At 40.6% G+C, this 20,229-nt stretch overlaps 1 protein-coding gene across 6 annotated transcripts in view; it reads right to left on the bottom strand.

Moving 5' to 3' along the window:
- The window catches only part of DGKB (diacylglycerol kinase beta), a 323,351-nt gene that overhangs the window by 43,196 nt on the left and 259,926 nt on the right, over window positions 1-20,229 (bottom strand). For all 6 annotated transcript variants that reach the window (XM_083405386.1, XM_083405389.1, XM_083405387.1 and 3 more), the window contains 2 exons: window positions 12,281-12,371; window positions 5,204-5,399 (listed from right to left, as the gene is read on the bottom strand). In XM_083405386.1, coding sequence (XP_083261512.1) covers window positions 5,204-5,399; window positions 12,281-12,371 — 287 coding nt within the window. The remainder of the gene's footprint in view (window positions 1-5,203; window positions 5,400-12,280; window positions 12,372-20,229) is intronic.

The raw sequence follows: 20,229 nt of genomic DNA, 5'->3' as shown, positions 1-20,229 counted from the left end.
AGCTTCAGGATCTGTCCTTCCAGTGAGCACTCAGGGCTGATTTCCTTAAGAATGGATGGGTTTGATCTTCTTGCAGTCCCTCAAATATTTTATGGGGAGCCAAAGCTCCTTTGGCCCCTAGGAGTTGGCTTCTATGGTAAAGAGTTTTTAAATGCTGGTAGTGGCATCTGGATAAAATCAATGGCATCTCAACCACAGTGGCATACAATGGTTAATAGGCCAATATCATTAACCAATGAGTCTGACTTAAAAACTCCCTGGAGTTTCAAAAGCACTTGCAACAATGTGTGCCTGGGAGTTGCTGTTTAGGAAACAAAGAAACATATTCCCCACACCCCTGCAATTATATCTGAATACTGTATCTGTCAGGTGCTTTTCTGTATTCTAACCTTTCAAATCCAACAAGGTTATGATTTTCAATTTCCATGCCATATCAATGAAGGATCTTGTATATTGGTTTGGGGATATAAATTAATAGGTCTGATAAGTAATGAGTTATGTTTTCTACTATACTGGCACTGAGAAACTACTACCTGCTGACGTAGGAATGTATTTAAAGTTTTTCTGTAACAAACCTACCCAAACTTGTTGAAAACCTGAAAGTACCTTTGCGCAAATGTTTATATTTCTAACCAAAGTTTCTCCAACACTGGTTTAAATTGCTTTGGTTTTATGCTTTTGTTTGTTAGGGGTACGGATGGCACTCTTGTTCCCACATAAAGGGATATAAAGGGCTGTGTGAAATCTGTTTTTAATTCTTCTAAGCTGAGCCTCAGAATAGCATGTCTTTTCAAAACCCCGCATTTCTCAAATGCTTCTTTAGAGTAGCGCTCTCAGCTCTGGCCTGGGTTCATAGCTGAGCAGGTAAAAACCTTTCACTTAGCAAACTGGCGCATGGGAAAGGCAGATCTCTCCTCTGGAAAATGAACTGATTCTGCTAAAACAAAAGATAATAGGAAAGGTTTCCTTTAAAAAAGAAGGAACTATTTGCAACAACTTGAAAGGAAGGGTGACATTGTGGCCACTGAATTCAGAAGCGCTGAATCCAGAAACTAGATTCCTTTAATAGCACATACATCAGATCTCTTTTCGCTTAGGCCACATGTTTGATTTCTGTCGGGACACGGGTGCCTTTTAAACATATGTTCCATCATTATAGGAATGTGACTGAACTATCCAGTTTATGGCAAGTTTTGATAATGTGAGCTGCTAGATAATTGACAAAAATGTTGCTAGATAATTGAAAAAGAAAGAACCCATTTAACTAGCATGAACAGCATGGAGAATGACATTGTTATACAGCTGTCAAAAAAAGAAAGGTGAATGATGTAAAATGCTGGAACTTGCTTTTGTTAGACTGATAATGAGTCAAACAAGTTTATGCTCTTGTCCTTCATATATATATATATTTCATGTATTGTAGTCATGAAGACTACAACAAACTGGTAAATGCTACCTGCATTCTGCTGTTGAGTTACATTAGGGTCACAGTGGAAAATGTGGAGCTGTAAACCTCAAAATCTGTGGTGTAAAGAGGTAATTCACAAACAAATTAACAGTATTTTTGCTATTATTGAACCTACTTGTTTTAACTAGGTTTTCAAGCTTTTATTGGCTAAATCTGTAGGTAAATCTGGTAAGTTAATCAATAGGGGTCAAATTTAAGCAGCAAATCTGAGGGCTGGGGGCACATGCTTATTTTTGAGGTCATTTTGGTTCTGATGTGTTGCTCTAAAAGGGAATTAAAATAAAAGGTACTGAGGATGGTCTTTCCCCCTAACAATGAGAACATTTGTATATTAAAAATTTGCTAATTAACACTTCTCTCAATACATAAAAGTACACCAATATTGAAGTGCAAATTATTGATAATAAATAGTATTAATTTGAGGGTTGATTATTCTAGCTGTTAATACATAAATATACCTTTGAACATCTTACATTTGTTCTTCAAACCTTCTTGAACTGTCACTCTTGAGCATATGGCTGATCACAAAAGCCAATAGTTTATAATTTCAGCAACATGGAGTAATGCACTCTTGTATGGAAAGTTAAATTATAAATATTTCTCCCCTATTTCTCCCCACAGACTTGGGACTGTGGTGCCAGCCTGGACAGGCTGTGCCAGAGGACCAGGAGCCCGAGATTAGTGGCAGCGGCAGTGGGGAATTGAAGTAGTGATGGGTAAGAGATTCCCACACTACTGTTGTTGGACACCTCTGTAAGAGAGGGGGAGTTAGCTGGACCAGAGGAGCTGAAGAAGCAGCTGGCCAGTTGGCAGAGCTGACTGAGTTGGAGTCGGAGGGAGGGTCGGAGGGTTGGACGCATACAGGGCAACCAAAGTAGCTTCCATGCCCAAACTGGGGCTAAACCTTGATTGAAATGGGATCTAGAAAATTGGCTTCATCCAAGAGAGCCTGGATGCGGGCTGCAACCATTTGCTCAAGAACCTTGGCTAAGAAGGACAGTAATTCCTTAGTTTTCTGAATCCAGTGGGGGTTTCTTAAGGAGTGGTCTCACCCCACACCTACTATAATGATGTCCATTGTGCTAGGATATATAGAAGCTTGCAGTGTCCCTTCACAACCCCATGTTTCTCAATATCACATGCATTACACTGGAAATATTTGAACATCACCAAATATTCAAAATAAAACTTGCATGAAGATCCACATCCTTATTAGCATTCAGACTCCTGCCCAAAGCTATGAACATGGTTCACATTCATGTGAATTATAATGCTTTCCCTCTCTTGCATGTGTGTGTGTGTGTGTGTGTGTGTGTGTGCGTGCGCACACAGTTTGTTTTTTTTAAATTGCTGGTGAGAACTGGCTGTTAGATGGGTGAAATTTCTAAATCACTTTTTTAAAAGCACATCAGAAAAAATCTTCTGCCGCTTGCTGAATTTGTTTTGGCATGCAGAGACTTTAATGCACCTGCAGAGAGAATGTTCTCCGTAATGGATGACATCTGGTTTGAAGACAAAAGTGGAATGTCAGTAGTTATAGTAAAGGGTATGACAGTGGTTAGAGCCAATCTAGCTGGCAACTGCTGTGAAGTCTCTGAACAATTGTTTGGAAACGTGCAGCTTCTTTAGGAAACTGAATAATGCTTACAAACCACAAAGGCCACACAGAACCTGGACCATCATTCCCCATCCTGATGCTCTCTAGCTGATGGGGATTGCACCAGGCTGGCGTAGGCTCTACCAGACATTTGACTCCATCACTTTAGAGTAGCATGCACATGAACATATTAAAATTAATCCTTGAAAGAATTTAATGTGCAGAGGTATGTGCCTGGGAGTGAGAGGTGTCTTGCTAGCTTTAGGCATTCTCCTAAATGAAACTCTCCGCTTTGGACTAGAGCTCGAATTTTAAAAAGGAGAACGAGGAGGAAAAGAACAGAGGTTCAAGTCAAAGATAGGAAAATCGTGTTGCTTTTGGAATCTGCTGCTCATCACAATTGCTTTGGTTGTACTGGGAGAGGGGAAAAGATTGTGTGACTTCCTCCATTTGTTGCAATTGTTATACAGTCTGAGGCTCTGGGATAGATGGGACTCCAAAACCCAGGTCACATTTGAGAGAGCTTGGGCTAAGCCTTCTGTGAAATTCAGTCTGCCCTACTTGTTTCCACCTTAAAAGATTTGCAAATACTCTGATGTACCTCTGTGTTTTTTAAGCTGCATAAAAGGCCATTTTATCCAGCGTAACTTTCCCCATCATAGTGCTGCAGAAATAATATATACAGTGGACACTCGGGTTGCGAACATGATCCGTGCGGGAGGCACATTCACAACCCACAGCGTTCGCAACCTGCAGCACTGTGTCTGCGCACTTGTGGGTTGCGATTCAGCACTTCTGCACATGTGCAAAGCACGCTCTAGCGCTTATGCGCATGCGCAGCTGCCAAAACCCAGAAGTAACCCGTTCCAGTACTTCCAGGTTTCGGTGCATCCGTAACCCGAAAAATGCAACCTGAAGCGTCTGTAACCCGAGGTATGACTGTATATATAAAGTTGTGTGTGGCACACTTTTCTCTTAATGGTATAGAAAGCCCCTCAGGCTGGAACTAAGTATGTTGTGTCAAACAAGGGAGGGAAGAGAGGGCATTCTCAGGGGAAAGGAAGTGGGGGGCAGGGGTGATATGTGCCTAACACTTTTGCTGAGCAGCCATTCCCCCAGCTTCTTTCTCTCACTGGGAAACCTTGTCTGAGAGGAACAGCAGTCAAAGGACTTGCAGAGGGAAAGTGGTGGTGAGAATAGAGTTAAACCCCTCAACCCTGGCCACTGCATCTCTCCACCACAAATCTCTGCTCCTTCTATTCTGCCTAACAGCAGCTCATACACTCTCCTGCATTTAGGCCCTGGATGAAGGTTTCTATGGCTCCATTCTCCTCATGGCCCCTCCTTGTTTTGGCTTGCATGTTGGTTGAGGAAGTGTAAATTTAGGAAGATTCTCAATATAGTGCAAACCAAACAGATTTATCCCCCACCCTTACCTGCATGGCATTCTAACCCTAGCCAAATTGTAACACATCTATTTGGTTGGTTTTGGATTACATGAAGTGCTGCAAAATAAGGATACATTCCCTTTGACATGTGGGTACCTGTAGACATAATGGAACCCTAATTTACAGATGAATTACCAAGTCCTATTAAGAAAACTAAAATAGTAGAAAAAAATAGAACTAGAGAAAACTCCTGGATGTGCTCTCAAATCTGTGGCTTTGTCAGGGCTAACAATTATTGCTTCACTCTGGAAATAAAAACATCTGACAGGATATTCATTCAGTATAAAGAAATAAGGGAACAGATATTAACAAGTAAGCTTATATTTGTGTCTCAGTTCTCAACCCAGCATAACAGACATTAGCACAAGAGTAATGCAAAACCAGGGATACACAAACATATTAAAATAACTTTATATATATATATAGGCTAGGAAAAGACATTAATCTGAAAACAGAAATCCTTTTCTGAAGCTGTCAAGAAATCACCAAATCTGAGCCCAGACAGGAAGCAGGCTGTTTAGATAGCTGAAAGATCTAAACTTTTCACCTGACCTAGTTAGAATTATTCTATAAATCCTCACCTTTAGGATTTGCTGCCAGATAATCTCTCATACATTGAACAGTCATCAACTATTTATAAAAGTATACATAAAATCTTGAAGTTTTATTTATTTCTACTTGGACTCTCACCTTGGCATGCAAACTTCAGTTCCTTAGCGTCTGTAACAGTGGTTCTTTTATCTGACCTGTTCTTTTCAAATAGACGATGGCTTCGCCTTTTCCTGGTCTCACCCCAAAGATTTGATCCTCCATGCATGCTTGGGATGTTCAAAATAGCAATCCCTTCCAGGGAAATATTGTTTAAGTCTATCTGAAATCCATCACACTTGCCAGGAAAAGAAGAGGAGAGAAATAAAGGGAGAAATCAGTGATCAGAATTAACCTGCTACATGAGCTCACTTCCACACATACTCATTTTCTATCTTTCAGTTTCTGACACAATACAAATAAGCATAGAGGCCAGGGTCTGGATCCCACCACTAACATTTTCTCCACACCCCAGCCCTGAACTGTAGGGCACCTGTGAAATGGAAAATGAACAAATGTGATTGCAAAAGAACTAATGCCCTCAAATCTAGTCCCCGATGGTCACCAGTTTTGAAGGCACTTGTGATGACATCACAGAGCTTAGTGGGCAAATACTGGTATTTGTTCAAGCTATCGTCACAATCAGCAACAATGGGCCCTTTAGCTCCCTCTGTCAAAGGTTTCATTTACCCGTGGCACTAAAAAGAAAAGGTCAGGAGTTCTACCTTCTGTATTATTTGATGAGCTTCTGGAGAAAAACAACAATATAGAACTAGCCAAATCCAGAAGGGGAGGTTCTCACTTAAATGGTTCGCTACATCATCAGTCTTCAAACTTGCTTCTATTCATTCAATCAAGTTTCAGGTGTTTTAATATATTACTTTTCTGTATGGTTTTCTTAGACCATTTTAACCAGGCATATCTCTTGTGGGAGACTTGCACTGGTATGATTATAGGAAGCTTACAATGGTATGGTTAAAATCAGTCCAAACTACAGGCACAGCCATTTACATAATGCCTCAGCATATGGTAATATTTTGCTCATATTTTGTTTTAGGAACAGCTACCTGCTCAATCTGGTTCTTTCAGCAAGTGAAAAATTGAAATCTCCTTTGTGAAAGTGGCCCAAGTAGAAGTAGAACTGCAACAGCTAGCCTCTTGAGTCAAGCTACAATTCCTTTCAGGATTCAAATGCTTTTTGGATTCCACTTTGATCTATTGTGACATCTTACACCTCATTTAGTAAAGTATTGTGATGTTTTTACATAATATGGCTCTAATTCTGACCTTAATTTTTACATAATATGGCTCTAATTCTGACCTTAATTCATAATAAGTGTTGAAAGCTATATTCACCTAGTAATCTAGGGTAAGAATCATGACAACACTCCACGGATGTCTTTGTGATAGGCATATAACTCCCAATTTGTCTCCCAATTCTTATTATTATTATGGTTTATTATTAAGTAATGACCTATGGAAGGGATGCAGGAGGTGCTGTGGTCTAAACCACAGAGCCTAGGGCTTGCTGATCAGAAGGTAGGTGGTTTGAATCCCTGCGATGGGGTGAGCTTCCATTGTTGAGACACTGCTCCTGCCCACCTAGTAGTTCAAAAGCACGCCAAAGTGCAAGTAGATAAATAGGTACTGCTCTGGCGGGAAGGTAAACAGCATTTCCGTGCACTGCTCTGGTTCTCCAGAAGTGGCTTAGTCATGCTGGCCACATGACCCAGAAGCTGTCTGCGGACAAACACCGGCTCCCTCGGCCTATAGAGCGAGATGAGCGCTGCAACCCCAGAGTCGTCTGCGACTGGACCTAACGGTCAGGGGTACCTTTACCTTTTTAATGACCCATGGAGGGTGCCTCTCTGTTGACAGAGGACTAGAAGAAAGAAATGGATGGCAAATGAGAAGTTGCACATAGATGGGAAATAGTAATGGTACCTAATTGTGTCATAGGCCTTCAAATATCACCACAGCACATCTAATGATGGAAGTTTAAGTGTGGAGCTGGACTTGTTCGTGGTGTGAACAAAGGGTCTTGCCACCATTAGGAACCATCTTTGAGAGACAAGCAAGGAGGAGGAAAGTGGGAAAGGGTGGAGAAAAAATAACTGGCTGACAATTGGTTGGGCTAGGGAAGAAAACTGGTTTCGTTTGCATTTCCACAAGAGACTACATCACACACACTTCTTGAATCAATATGCAAACAACAACAAAAACAGCTCTCTTTCAAAATTGGCTCATCTTCAAATTTTGTGATACAGTTCTCTGACTAAACAATGTGTAAAAAGTGTTATATATGTCAGGGGAAAACTGCATATATTAGTAAAATATATATGCAAAAGTTTTATTTTATTATTATGGGACATTTCTGGCAAAACCTGCAGATTAGTTAAAATTGCATATAAAATGTATTTATTCAGAAAATTGGCACTAAAATGCTGTTTAATTGTGATGAAGTGTGTTGAAAGCCACCTTTTGGGGCAAGGGTAATACAGACTTAAATTGTACCATATGGTTACCAAGTTGACATTTAACTACTGTAGGTATTGAGTTGTTAAAATACATTAATTCTGTCCCCATGTGCAACCTGGACATCAAACAGTGATGTAGAAAGAAGAACTATCCTTCCAAGTCCATGTATTAATATTTTCAAAATCCTTTAATTCACCATTTGAACCTCAACCATTATTTGTTGCTAAATTAGGGTGTCGCTCTATCATTCATTTCACTGCCAAAAAGGGTGAGATACTAAATGATTGCTTATGTGTATTAACATCATGATGATTTGAATCTAATTTTAAAATCATCTAAATAAAAGGCTTATCCAGTCTCTTCGGCTTTTGTTTTATTTTATTTTTAGCTTTCTGCTGCTGAGATAGTAACTTAGTTTTGTACTTTGCTGTTGTCCTTTTAATTCATCATGGTTTTAGCTGTTCAGTTTTAGGGCAGGCAAATCTAACTTCAGGTAGATTCCAAGACCGTGGTTTGTGATTAATATTATTAACGATGTGTTATTTAATGGTGCTTTATTAGTTTTATGGCCTTTTGTCATTAACTGCTTTCATATGTCACTTGAGATATTATTGTAGAATATGTGGCCAAGAAATTTAAGGAACAAAAGGAATAAGTCCTACTGGAAAATACAGTAAAGGGTTCTCTGTTATTCCTTGGCTAGCCTAGTCCTACTCTATTCCACACGAATGAACTCTTATATGAATCATACAAAATGGAGGCAATGGGACCTCACTGACCAGACATGTCTACCTCCAGGCCAACATGACCTGGACAATGGGAAGGTTCATGGAACCCAGGTACATTGACTGGAATTTGTTCACTTTACCCCTATGAAAATGTTGTGCTTAATGCACAATGTCCAATGAGCTCAGACCAGTGTGCCCAATAGGCTGTGCTGGTGCAAATAATGTTCCACATGGTGCAAGCTCATATTAAAAACCCTGTATCATTGAAATCTCACCTTATCCTATCTTGCTTTTTCCTAACCTGTCCCTTCTACTTGGTATATATTTATTTCCATTCTTATCTGCCCATTCTAGATTTCAGGCTCTCTGAAACGTAGCCATTTATATATGTTCTATGTGTTGCCATACACAATGTTTGAAAGTGGGAGGAAGAAAGAGGACTCAGAGCCATTAGGTTTCCATTCCAAAATTTGCCTTTCTGGATCAAAAGTTTAAATCTGCATATAATATTAATGAAAGGCAGCCTAAAACCTCCAGTAACACATCTTGGAATCACTTGGCAGCTGGGATGAAAAACTATTTTTATTGACTTCCTTTTCAGTGAGGGGTGAGAAAGTGTCTAAGTTTTGTATTGGAAGTAAACTTTTGGGGTTTGCTTTTACACCTCACATACATGTTAAACATAAAGACGAATTCTTTTTTTACTAAAAATTCTGCTCATGTGTATACTCACTTACTGCTATACATTCTCGATAAACAGATATTAATTTCATAATTAAAAGTAATCTTGTGTAAATACCCTGCAGGCCTCAATGAATCAAACACATACTGTGTGTCAGGCCTCCCACTGTCTTCAAGTGGAATGTACTGGCTGGATAATTAGATAGTACATATTTTTTAACCTTATTTGCATGCATATTATATCTTTTGCACACTGACAAGCAGCAGTAACAACAAAAGTCAGATTACCACAGGGAATTCCCACAAAGAAGTCTTCATTCCTTATAATTTGCAGCCTAAATTAAAATAATTTGATCTTTGACAAGGATGAAATGTCAAGCAGAAGGGGGTCCTCTACAAGCCACAGCCTGTGGCTTCTGAAATCTGCCTAATTTATGTCAGTCACTTCTTAATACATATTTAAGTATTACACGAAAAAGATGATAAATATGCAATCTGACACCTTTGGTATTTCCCTGCTGTTAATTTATAAAGGTCTTGTGCCCCCCAAACTGACTAAAATTATTTAAATAAAGGGAGAATTGTGATATAAGATGGTGCAGGGAACATATTCACTCAATATTGAACACAGCAGGCAGTATACTAAGACAATTATTTCACTAGGCCTCGGAGTCCTGCTGTGATGAGTTACTTTCAGAATTACTAAAGGAGAAATTCTTTTGTTCAGACAGAGGAATTTTCAGTACATGTCCATTTCCATTGTGCTAACATGTCAAAGTTGAATTAAGAAAGGCAAATATATTTTATTTGGTATTGTGTTTGTCAGATAAAATGATGGTATTTAGTACACAGCGCCATGTATAAAAGTGGCATAAATAGATAATGATAAACAATGAAGAAAATGACTTTATAACATGTGGCTGCACACTATCCTAAGGAAAGCCCTGCTGGATCAGACTGAAACCAGCCCAGAATCCTGTTTCGCACAATTGTCAGGGATTCCAGGAAGTCTTTGTGTCATATTTATTGTCGATAACCCTCCTCAGCAATTGGTGCTCAGCAATAAACTACATCTGAACACTGACATTCCATCTAGCTATCATGGGCAACAGCCATTGATAATCCTAATCTCCATCGGTTTACCACATCTCTCTTAAAAGCAGTGGTAGGGAGTCTGTGGTCCTCCAGATGTTGCCACTCTCTCATCATCTCCAGCCAGCATAGTCAACGGTCATGGATGACGGTAATTCTGGTGCAGCAACATATGGAGGGCTACAAGTCCCTAACCCCCAATTCAGCATCAGGTGTCACATCTTGCATTGGTCAATTCCATAAATTAATGGTTTGTCGTGTGAAGAAATATGTTCTGTTTGTTCCAAGTCTTTCTCCACACCAAGAATAACTTTCTAAATCTCTCTAAAGTGTTAGTTAAGTCACTGGGCCTCTCCTTTCACCACTAGATGTCCACCGTAATTTGCTAAGCACCGATCTGGATTTCAAATGGGCAACCACTTCTAAATCACAACTTTTACAAGGCTCTGCCCCTGAATGGAATAATAGGTACTAAAATTCCTCCGTAGATTATGGGCCTCTGTTGCTTTAAGGTTTAGGAATATTCCTCCTTATGGCTTAACCATTTAATGGATGCAGCCTCCTTGCTCAGGGTCCCAGAATAGCTGTCTTCCTACTCATAGTCCTTCATAGCCCTTTGCTGTACTGAGAGGATTCTGAGCATGTCAGCCCCCTGGGCATTTTGTCTGAATGAGCAGACTCAAGTAGCGTCCCTATCCCCCGAGTCTCAAAGCTTTCTTGGTTAGGGTCTGCAGGTTCCTCTCTTCAGGGTAAAAGCTGCCTCAGGCTGTTCACTATAGTTCCTGAGCTGAGTGAGCGCCTCTTTGTGAGTCTGAACTGCATTTCCCCTGCTTAAGACTACACCCATTAAATCACCTGCACCGTTTGCCCATATGGCATAGGTGAAACCCCTGCTGCTGTAGACCCACAGCCAATAAGAACCAAGACAGGATAAAGAGGCTACATGGTCCCAAAATATTGGCAACCGCTTATGAATACTGGTTATGTTCCTCTCTCTTTTTAAATTCTTCATCACCTAATTGCAAACTGGAGTTCTGTGCACAGACAAAAGTTACTTTATGAAAAGAATGGTTCCCTCACACCCCAAATGCATTCTTTAACCTTTAATTAAGGAAAGCGAGTACAGTTTTCGTGAACCCATCTTTAAAGGTTATAAAATTTAGATGGAATATATAGAAATAAGTTTTTCAAATTTACATTCCCAAAGCTATTCCTGCCTTCACAACTTTCCCCCCTCTATTTTTTCTCCCTAAAAAAACCAAACCTGTGCTATAGAGATCGTAAACTTTCTAGTTGGTTCCTGATGCTAAGTCGCTAAGTTTTGATTTCTTGCTTTTTCAGCTGCTTTAAGAATATACTGTATTTCAGGGTGGTTTTATATCCTACTTTTGTGCTTGTTAGCTGCTATGTTGTATCTCCATAGCTGGAGGTTGTTTGCTTCTGACTAACAGTTGCTAGAAACTGCAGAAAGGAAAAGAGGTGCTTGTTCTGAGATCCTGTTTGCAGATTTCCCATAGGCATTGGACCTCTGGTCTAATCCAGCAGGGCTCTTCTTATGTGGAATGAGAGGTGACTGGCAACGCAAGGTATAAAATGAAATGAAATAAGGTCAAACTTCTTTCCCTTTTCTACTGTAATTAATACTTGCCTAATAACAAAACTGAATCTTATTCCAATGTTGAAGTTTCATCAACAGTCACTTTATCTCACTGGTCATTGCAGATTTGGGAAACTGTTTTATGTTGTTTTTCTGGATTGTCACACTGTAAATTTAGAAAAATTCTGTACACTGCATTGGAATTTAAGCAGTTTATAAATATTCATAAATAAATAAATGCTCAGGGCTATAACAAAAGAATGCTATCAGGATTACACTGGGGGAGATGGCTTCAAAGTAGAATGCATTTTGTTGCCTAACTGCATCTCTTTTGAACTCAGCAACTCTCCCACATTTTTAGTTGTATAGAGACCTTTCCTAATGTGTCTTTGAAGAACTGCTTCATATATGTGTTTATTATTTATTTCAAATTGCACTTTTTGTTTCTAGCTAGTCCCTTACCTACCCTGGGAACAAAAATCTGAAGTTGTGGGATACACATTATGTAAATAAATTAAAATAAATGAATAGATTAGAATAAATATTGGGCTTCACGTATAACCCTCCAGTTGCTAGAATAACATATAGCAATTAGTTTCTTACTTCTATTTCTAGGGATTCATGCAGCTTCTTGCAGGTTGCTGAAAAAGTTTCAGAAGTGCCAAATTCGAAATACCAAAATTTATTCTTCATTCTGAAACATGAAGACAAAAGAAAAGAAACATCAATATCTGAACATTTCTTTTTTAAAAAGAAAAAAAGTTAGCATCCTGACTTTCATCATAAGAGATGCTAAGATCTGACATCCAGGTTGAAATAGATGATCTCATAATTTTCAAAAACTTAAATGCAGCTGTCAAGAGATATAATATCCCCTACAGCTATAACAGGAAAGTTCTGTAACAGAGATAGATTAGCTAACTCTTAGGGAGTTTGGGCAATTGCCACTTAACCAGAGACATGTCTTGAAAACTTACTGAGTCCCATTTTATGTGTCATACTTGCTAATGTGATTTCTGATGCTGTCCAAAATCCAGGTCTAGGGTATGCCATCATAATGAAGTGAGGTGGGAAAAGAAAAGTAAAAAAGAAGTCTTTCCCCAAGCTAATTCAGTGGCTTATTGTTCATTATGACAGGTATTAAAAAAAATAAAAACACAAGCATTCAATGTATTCCAGATCTTTAAATTAATCGGCTGTAAGGCAGACATATTGACAGGAAAATGGAATACACTAACAAGTTACTAATATTTAAGAAGCGAGCAGAAAAAGTTAGCTGATGCAATTGCCCCATAAAACCTAACAGAAAATACACCAATATTTACATAATATTTCAGGCACAAACATACATTACAATTTTGCTGGGCCATACTTTAATAGGTATAATAAGTGTTGCAAGAGGATCTAAATAAAGCTATGCTGAAGATGTATAATTTAGGCTAATTTGTTGCGTCCCCCCTCCCCTTTCCACTTAACTTTAAAATGCACTTTGGGGGTGGGGGGAAATCTGCTGTACAAAAAATGGCTCCAATGGTTCCATCTGCACTACTCAGTTAAAGCAGTATCATACTTCACTGTGAAGAGGGCCTGATTGCTAAACTACTGCAAGAATTGTAGCTCTATGAGGGGAATAGGGCTCTCTTAACAATTCTCAGCACCTTTAACATACTATATCTATCAGGGTTCTTGGGGGGAATCCATGACTGTTCAAAGCAGTATCATAGTGGTGTAAATGACGTGAACGTGGTCTAAACATCCCCATTCATAAACAGCCCTTTGGGCACGCATAAACAGTGCTACAACACCACCACTGTGCATGCGAGTGAAGACAGAGGCACTTTTTGCAGGCTGATGATGACAAACAGAGTGCTTTTGATGTACTTTGGTAGCCTTTAGCCTTCCGATGTTGGATTAGGACCGTTTCCTATGTTATCATTTTAATGTGTGCAGTACATTGCAGCCATGGGAAAGTACGTATTGAAATCTGCCACAACATTTCTAGCAGAGTTACTCTCAATAGTACAAAATGAGCCCTCTTCCCCCACCTTGTGGTCCTTGAGTAACTGGCCCAAATCTTGTTCCTCTCAAGTTATAGGATTTGCAACGGGCTGTCAGCCTGTTGCTCCTAATTTAAACTTTATGCTCCTGAATTCAGGATATTCCCGAATGATACAGAAAGCACTGCATAAATAGGAACTGCATGCAATGAAGGGATGCTCAATAGTCTTCAGGAAGGACCTAATTGGGTTCCCAGAAAATCAGAACTTAATCTGGAGTACCATATTGTCCTTATGGAACGGTCTCTTTCACATTATATCAAAGGCTTAGATAGCATTTCTTCAGCACCATAGGACTGCAATCGTTTCTGCCACTGGACTCAGCCATAAACTTCAGAAAACAAAGCTAAGCAGCAATGAGAGTCTATTGTTAAGCAATGAATCGTTACTGTGATTCATTTTAAACATAGGATTTTTATTCCCCACATCCAAAATATGGTTGTATCTGACTTCCATGGGCCTGCTCTGACTTAGCTGGCTAGAACTTTAAAAAATGAACCATTAGCTGACTACACATTTATTTCTGCATGTGGCCATATCTCAGTTATACAGTACTATAGTGATGCCAACCTTATGCAAACTCAGAAAGATTATATATATATATATATATATATATATATACACACACACACACACACACACACACACACATGCAAGAGAGACAATTCAGATGAGAGTTCATACTGGCTAATAAGAATTTTTGTTCTTCCCAGGGGCAAAAGCTGTAATGTGGAGGATTTCACGCTGAGATCTCACTCCCTCTTTTATAGAACTTTTATTTATAAAGCCAAGCAACAAAACTTTTGGTCTGCACTAAACTACATTATTTGTCATGGAGAAGCAACTCCTTTCAACCTTCTTGTTCTTGCCTCCACACATAAGCTATTGTACCATTCTTGCCTAACCAATGAGTTATGATTTATAAGAAGCTCATACACTACACATCAGACCCATATGTCCCAAAGTTAGTTGGATACTGACCTCACATGCCCCACCAGTACAGGAATTTCCATTTCTGCAATGCAACTCCCCGCCACCACTACCCCAACCTGCCCTGAAGGGCTGGGAAAGCCCCTAGAACAGACTTTGGGGTGGGGGATCCTGCTGTGCAAGGAGAAATCCTGCATTGATGGGATGCATTACTCAACACTACTTTGGATGCAGCCCAAAGAATGCTTGATACTACATTGAACCATTGTTGGGTAGCCCAGTGCTGTCTACCCTGACTGGAAGTGCAAAGAGTTTGGCCCTTGGCATCTCCACGTGGGGCTGGGAAGGACTCCTGCCTGAAACCCTGGACAGCTGCTGCCAGTCAGTGTAGACCATATTGAACTATAGGGACTGATGGTCGACATGGAATACGTTCCCTATGAGGCAGTAACAGCCTGCAAGCTGCCTTGTGACACTTCATCCTGGTCATTAGGAAGCCATCTTATACCAAATCCATTGATCTAATTACTTTACTATTGCCTACACTGACTGGCAACATCTTCTTTCCCAGCCCTACCCAGAGGTGCCAGAGATTGAATCTCTTCCTGCAAAGCATGTTCTCTATGACTTTGCCACAGCCCATGGCTACCTAATTTGAGATCTATATACTGTACTCCATTCCCCCACTACAGATAAGAGGAGTGTTTTGTCGTGACCCCAACAAGCGTGTGCATTTCATGAGCACTTGGCACTCTCAATGCAGGATAAGAGAGTTTGGAGAGCTACAGCCACCAAAGTTTCTTGTAGGTTTAGTGGAGTCAGTTTGGTTATCAATACTAAAATAGGCTGCAGTGCAGCTCTGCATTATGATGTTAATTAAAAAGCCCCCTACTGTTAAAACTATTTTATATAACCTTTCTGATTAAGCAATTAGATGGCATATTATCAGAAAAAATTGCCCTGAGTCTAAATATGGAAATAATAAATGTTTTATTATACACTAGTTGAGCACGTGAACACGGCATCACAGTGGGCACAGCTAAACTTTTTTTTAGAAAAGTGCATAACGATGAATTTTGTTTATTAATAGAAAGGAATCAAATGGGTAGGTGTAATGTTATTTTGAAAAACTAAGTCCTTTCCACCTTAAAGAGAGCACACACTGGCAATGCACAGATGCCCAATTTACAGTGTCCCAACTTTATCAGTATTTAAAGAACAGTCAAGTGTATTTATAATTCTTCACACTTTTGCACACTTGAGCCTTGATCTAGGGATTCTTCTAAGATGCAGCTGCTGTGTACATGAATCTGCCCTACTGAATAGATAGCCAATGGTGTCAGCTTTTTCAGTACCAATAATAAATTAGAGAAGAGCAGGGTAGGTGAAAAGACGCCTAAAACCAAGGCCAGCCCAATACATTTTACTGCCTGTGACAAAGGAACAGATCGACTCCCCAGCCTTCAAGGAAAGGTGTGTAGAATCCAAAGCTTGTCAACTTATTTTGTCACCCAAGGTAGAAAATGCCACATGCAACTCTTCCTTCTCCTTGGCAATAAAAACATACATAATGGAGTGTGCCTCCTTGGGAGAAGTGAAACCGCTGCGTTAGCAGCACAGAAGTGACCTCCCAGGGGCTCAAGTGTGGCAATGTTTATGAAGGTCCTAGGCTACGTAGACAACAACACTCTTGGCCTTGCCATTGTGGTCCAAAGGAAAGCAGAGCAAAATGTTTGGCGCCAGCTTGGCTGCAGGAGTTGCTGGATGGAGGCGTACAAGGCACCATCCAAGCATCTTGGGGACTCCTCTCCAGATTTGTGTAGGGTTTACTCCTTAGCCTTTTCTTCTCCCAAAGATAGCAAGGTAGCAAGTGGGTTAGCAGCATATTCATCCACTATTGATAGCCTTGGAAAACGTGACAAATTAAATAACAAAAAAACACACAACCTGCTGCCCTTTTGACATATGCAAAATCAGCAAGATCAGTCTTTTGTCCCATTTAGACAAGTGAGATGTGCTGCATACGGGTTTCTTCTCATGCATGCAGAAACCTCCTATATATCAAGCAGGATGAGCCACAGACAAAGGTTCCCTTTGCCCTCAGTACAGAGGACCCTTGATGGAATAGGATAAATTATATTCAGGACGTGAGCTTTTCAAATAATGTTATTGTCAGGGATGAATAATGTTCAAATAATGTTGTTGTGGGGAGAATAGTGGGTTTTTTATTTAAAATATTCACTAGAAAGTTGCAATTGAGTTACTAAAAAACCTTGCACTATATTTGTTTTGGTATGCTTCCAATTAATAGTTCAGATTAATTTTGACTTTATAACAAAGTTTTTGTTATAGGTTTTTAAACCTGCCCATCTAGCTCAGTACTGTCTACATGGGTAGCCAACATGGTGCTTGACTACAACTCCCATCAGCCCCAGCCAGCTTGGGGAACCAATTACCCCTTACTCACTGGCAGGAGCTCCCTAAGAATTCATACAGGTAAAACATGTGCTCTGCCAACGAGCTACAGCAATAACCCTAACCCTGAACACAATCTGAGCTTTTTGAATTGTTCCTTTGCTTGAAAACCAAGGAGGAAGTGTTTGAGCATTTGAAAGGAACACTTGCAAAAGCCAGACAGTGTTCACACATCATCTGCCAGTTCTGCTTCAACAGCAACTCAGAAAGTGGGGGGAGATTGCCAAAAGCAAGGAGAGTTCACAGACAGGCACCTGCCCCTCTCCTGCTCAAAGCTGAAAAAGGAGCTTCTGAGTATGCACAAGAGCATCATTTGCAAAGACAGAAGCCTGTCTTTGAGTCCCCCTCACTCTCACCTGGGGACGCGGGTGGTGCTGTGGGTAAAACCTCAGTGCCTAGGACTTGCTGATCGCATGGTCGGCGGTTCGAATCCCCGCAGCGGGGTGAGCTCCCGTCTTTCGGTCCCAGCTCCTGCCCACCTAGCAGTTCGAAAGCACCCTTAAGTGCAAGTAGATAAATAGGTACTGGTTTATAGCGGGAAGGTAAATGGCGTTTCTGTGTGCTGCGCTGGTGCTGGCTTGCCAGAGCAGCTTCGTCATGCTGGCCACGTGACCCGGAAGTGTCTCCGGACAGCGCTGGCCCCCGGCCTCTTAAGCGAGATGGACGCGCAACCCCAGAGTCGGTCACGACTGGCCCGTACGGGCAGGGGTACCTTTACCTTTACCACTCTCACCTGCCCCCCCCCAGCTTCATGGAGGTAAGGCAGAGGGGGCTAGTTGCAGCTGGGGAACTGGGGGAACTCCATTTCAAGTCCATCCCAGACTTAAGTTTGGCGTAACCTCACAATGGGGCACCACTTTCCAGGTGAGTTCACATCTCAAGCCCCTCTGCTCAAACTTAACTGGCACCACTAAGTTTTTAAAGCTTTGGTTCAGTAGCATTATATCCCTTTAATCCCCCCCCCCCCGCTTCTAGTCTAGAGCAGAAAAACAAGTTCACCCGGATCCACTATGCTTTTATATTCATCCTATCACCAAACCGAGAGTGGCATAGTCACCAATTCACACATATCTAGTTTTAGTGTTTTAAAAGACAGGACAAAGTATCCTTTATTCCCATGACATCTGTTCTCATGTAATATAATGCTTTCACCAGCGGCGAAGCTAGCTGCTCAGGTGCCCGGGTGGCACAAATACCCTGCACCCAAGGGCAGGGCAAGCCAGGGCAGAGCATGCTACGCTGTGCCGAACCTCCACAGAGTCCACAAGCCCCACGCTGCTATTTCAGGCAGCGCAGAGCCTGCAGGTGCCTGAGCCACCGCATCACTCCCCAGGAGAGACGTGTAGCTCAGGCAAGCTGCAGGCCAGGCCCCACGGTCACCCCCGCCCTCAGTGATGACACCCTGGGCAGCCCACACCCACCACACAACCCTTCGTATGCCACCGGCTTTCACACCTGAACCAACTTTTGTAAACTCATCCAGGGTTGACTTTTCTATCAGTATTATTTACCTATTCTGGGGAGAACAGTAGTTTGTGTGTGTCAAGATGACTCATTTGTTTATTTATTTTGATGTTTGTTCCTCAAATCACTGAATTTATTCCAAATATGATCAGAAAGTTTAAAACTGCAGATCCATGATGCAGTCTACTCTTGAGTGAAATATACTGAAGGACAACTTTTTGCACAGATGATTAGTACAAAACAGGAAAGGCAGTGAAACTATATGTTAAAACATAGTGCATCAACTTCTTCATCATGGGCCTACATTAAACCAAACAGTGTGATTTAAAAATTGCCAGAAATTGTCTGGAAAAGTTCATTGCCTGGGACCAAATTCAACCATCCCTGATAAAAGTGATTGCAGTAACGTTTAAAAAATCCAAATAAAATCAGGCAATACCCCTACAGTTAGGCACAACGAATGTTTAGACAATAAGGAGAAATTAGTATTAATTTATTTTAATGCTTTTAAAAAATAATACTTTTCATTGAAAAACAGCCTTTTCTCATTGCTCATAAATCTATTACCTAGGTAATTTTGTACTTAGGTAAAATGATTTCATTGTGGCACATAATATATATTAATAAGATTGTATGACTTTTTTTAATGTTCTCTTTTTCTTTTCAGTCCTGTCTTGGCTATCATATAATCCCCATTTTGCTTTTTAATGAATCAAATGAAAAGATAAGGAAATGGTCAGTGGCAATGCATATCCAGAAGAATTTTATATGTCGGCAGAAAGATTTATAACAGGCTCATCTTTGACATTTTTTATTTCCAATAACTAACTCTAGGAATGGCACATCAGAGGTAATATCTTTCTGCATACTGGTTTAAACTCCTCTTTCTGAATGCTACACCAAAAAACCCGGTACTTGCAAACTTTAAAGCGTGTAGCTAAAGCTCTCTGTGGTCAGTCAATTGCTGACTGTCTTGGTGGTATTCTCCGTGTAGCAAGCATAAATTCAAACTGTGTGCAAAAAGGAAGAAAAAGAGACTAATACATTCATTACGCTGAAAAGAGGCTACAGCTTTACTAAGAATCATCATAAAAATTGGGCAAACAGACGGCTGGGATCCAAACATAGTAGTGTGGTGCTTATGAAAATGTGTTGCAGAGAACTAGAGATCTGCACATGACAGGTTAATGTATGTTTATTAATGGTATCACGTGACAGCCCCACCTTTGCCCCTATGGATGTGCAGAGCACCATATTGAACATGTTCCTTAAACTTTGTGTCCCATCTGCATTTGATAGCACTTACACTTGGCGCTTTCATTTTCCTTTTTATAGTAGAAAATGAGGCACCAGTACTCATATACTGAAAAAGTGCTGAGGTTGACAAAACAAAATGGCTGCCATGGGCAGTGAAGAAGAAGAAGAAGACATGCCAGTACTCCAGACATGCCAGTAAAAAGGTAAAGGGACCCCTGACCATTAGGTCCAGTCGTGACTGACTCTGGGGTTGCGGCGCTCATCTCGTTTTATTGGCCGAGGGAGCCGGTGTACAGCTTCCGGGTCATGTGGCCAGCATGACTAAGCCACTTCTGGCGAACCAGAGCAGCGCATGGAAACGCCGTTTAC

The sequence above is a fragment of the Podarcis tiliguerta genome, assembly GCF_965153285.1.
Source record: "Podarcis tiliguerta genome assembly, chromosome: 12".
Classification (NCBI taxonomy): domain Eukaryota; kingdom Metazoa; phylum Chordata; class Lepidosauria; order Squamata; family Lacertidae; genus Podarcis; species Podarcis tiliguerta.
The sequence above is the reverse complement of the archived record's forward strand: the minus strand, read 5'-3'. Positions and strand labels throughout refer to the sequence as shown.